This window comes from Trichechus manatus, unplaced genomic scaffold (genome assembly GCF_000243295.1).
Source record: "Trichechus manatus latirostris isolate Lorelei unplaced genomic scaffold, TriManLat1.0 scaffold00440, whole genome shotgun sequence".
NCBI classification, from domain to species: domain Eukaryota; kingdom Metazoa; phylum Chordata; class Mammalia; order Sirenia; family Trichechidae; genus Trichechus; species Trichechus manatus.
In genome coordinates this window covers 30,423-32,960 of record NW_004444376.1, presented here as the reverse complement: position 1 = coordinate 32,960, position 2,538 = coordinate 30,423, and the positions used below count along the sequence as shown (strand labels likewise).

The window sequence follows — 2,538 nt, the reverse complement described above, 5'->3', positions numbered from 1 at the left end:
CAACCAAAACATGCTGATATAAGTTCTCCTAAAACACAGATTCTTGTGAAAACTAAGCCTGGAAAGTTTGGAATGGGAAGAGAAAGGTGCACAGAATGTAATAGGTATAAAACACAGGCTTATAAGACAAATGATATTTTCTCTGGTCTTGGGGAAAAAAAACAAAAGCAAAACAAAACATTTTTTTTGTTGTTGTTTTCTAGAGGACTCATTTTCTCTGCACAAACAATAAGGGTATTGGACAAGTTTACCACTTTATAATTGTAATAGCCCATGAATATGCTGCTGTTAAATGACTCTAATATTTACCAGGAATCTATAGCCAGCAGTTCAATGTGAAATGACTAACAGAAGAAGCTGAAGAGACTGAATGAAAACAGTCACTTGTGATGAATTGGTGACTGTGATTCGGTCAACAGGGTAAACACAATTTTTATTAATTTACCTATATCCTCCATGTTTGACCAAGAAAGTTTACTGAATACAGTGAGTGATTTTCCAGTTTCCTTGACTTAATTAACCCAATCTCCATCTGTGAATTCTAGAGAGACTCATTCAGGTCAAACAAACAATGCCTCTCTCATGTGAACTGAAAATTTGTCCTGGTAATACCTTTCTCCTTCACCTTGGAAAGCAACCTGGACTTTTTTTTTTTTCCCTGCTGCAGGTGAACATATCACTGATTATCTCTCTGCTAGTGTTTCATTTTCTTTGCCACAATTCTGATTATCCAGTTATTATGTATATCCTTCATGCCTGTTTGTGGTTGCAAGGTGTGTGTGTGTTTGTGTGTGTGTGTGTGTGCAAACATTTCGTACGTTAAGGACTGTACATAGTGTTTAAAAAATACTTGCTGATGTTGACACAATCACAGAGTTAAAAAGAAGAAAGAACAAAAATCAGCAAGACATTTAACATTAGAAGTTGTAATCAAAAACTCTTGCCCTAGGATCACGTATATGTGAATCCATGGTTATTGTTCCAGAATGGACATAGATTCACTGGGGATCTATAGGCCTCTATTTCCTCAATTTTAAAATGAGGGCTAGATCAGTGCTTCTCAAGCTTGGCTGATCATTGGAATCACCTTGAGAGATCTTTAAACAGACAACAGAACCTGTTCAAAGAGATTCTTACTCAGTAGGCCAGGGTTAAATGGTATATAGAAATCTTTATTTTTAACAAGCTTCCCTGGTAATTTGTATGTAGTCAACTAACTTGGATTTGGAAACACTGAGACTAGATGATATTTGATGTTGTTAGAGCTTAAGAGGTCTGTGAGTCAATGAATCTAAAGAGCCTTACTTTTGCATATATGTGCCCATCTGCTCTGATAACCACCACAAAGGGAGCTAAAACTGAACTGAATTTAGAAAACTGTGGAATAAATCATTGTTATCCATTTGATAATTTTTTTCACAATACTCTTTCCCTTATTCCTTTGCAATACAAGTTTGAAGATTGGGGGATAATATTATTGATATTAAGAGTCTGAGGTCCCTAAGAAGGTAGAAGATGCCAGATTCACGACTCTCAAAGGACAAGAAGGAGAACATATGAAACAGTACTCCAGTCTCCTCCAGTGACTTTATAAACTTACCCTTGTTCACAAAGTCAAACCCTATCAGAGGAGCTCAGAGAGTCTCCTCTTGGATCCTTGGAAGGAAATGACCAAGGATGATGAGAATTCAGGTTCTCTCCAGTTTCAGTGGGGACAAGACAGGTCAACAATAGCATTTTATTCCATAGATTTATCATCACAATATTTTATGTTTTATAATAGCTTTATAACCCTGCTGTCACAAGATGGGAGATGTGGTTTTGATTGGAGCTTTCATTAATGAAAATAAATGACAACCATTCTCATTTTCCAGATGAAGAAATTAACTTATTTCTTAACGGAAAACCATAAAAATATGTCTCCCTGTACTTTTTAACTGTTAGTTATACTTCTGTTGTCTAGAGCAGCACAAAATATTTTAAACACATTTCCATGCAATGCTCAATGGAATATGTAAAAGTATCTTTCATGTTCCTCCATATGTTGTCCTTTTTCTCATTTAATATTTCCAGGTGATTAAAACATTTCTCACATGTCAAGATTTCCCAAATTTCACTATTTTTGTAGTGTCTGGGTGGGGATGCTTCACTTCAATGTTTCTAGTTCTTGTATGGTGACCAATTTTTAATACAATCTAAACAACAAAAAATAAGTTAATAATTTTCTTTGATGCAGGAGAAGAACGACAGTCACATAAGAGTACCTGAGCCGAACCTGAAGCCTGAAATGCCCAGCCTAGATCAGATGAATGGCACCTGACCCACACACACATGAATAAGAATTATATGATTCTCATGTAGGCATAAGTTTTAGAATAGCTTGTTACAAAGCATTAGTGAGCTGACTTATCCAAGAATATCATGGTCAAATTGTGAAAGTAGGAATTTTCAGTCATGCTCTTAAATTCATAAAACTTTCCAAATATTTAGTGAAAGGTACTTTGCCAGGATGTCCCTGGGTGGCATAAACTGTTTATG

The 2,538-nt window shown here is 35.7% G+C and overlaps 1 protein-coding gene across 2 annotated transcripts in view; it reads left to right on the top strand.

The window, feature by feature from the left end:
* Window positions 1-2,091, top strand: part of LOC101340953 (olfactory receptor 4S2) — a 3,679-nt gene extending 1,588 nt beyond the window's left edge. The window contains exon 2 of one of the 2 annotated variants that reach the window (XM_004391078.2): window positions 1,950-2,091. In XM_004391078.2, coding sequence (XP_004391135.1) covers window positions 1,950-1,983 — 34 coding nt within the window. In that variant the 3' untranslated portion in view covers window positions 1,984-2,091. Of the gene's footprint in view, window positions 1-1,155; window positions 1,473-1,949 lie in introns of those variants that run through there. The other variant, XM_023725831.1, reaches the window with a different exon arrangement.
* The last annotated feature ends 447 nt before the right edge of the window (window positions 2,092-2,538 follow it).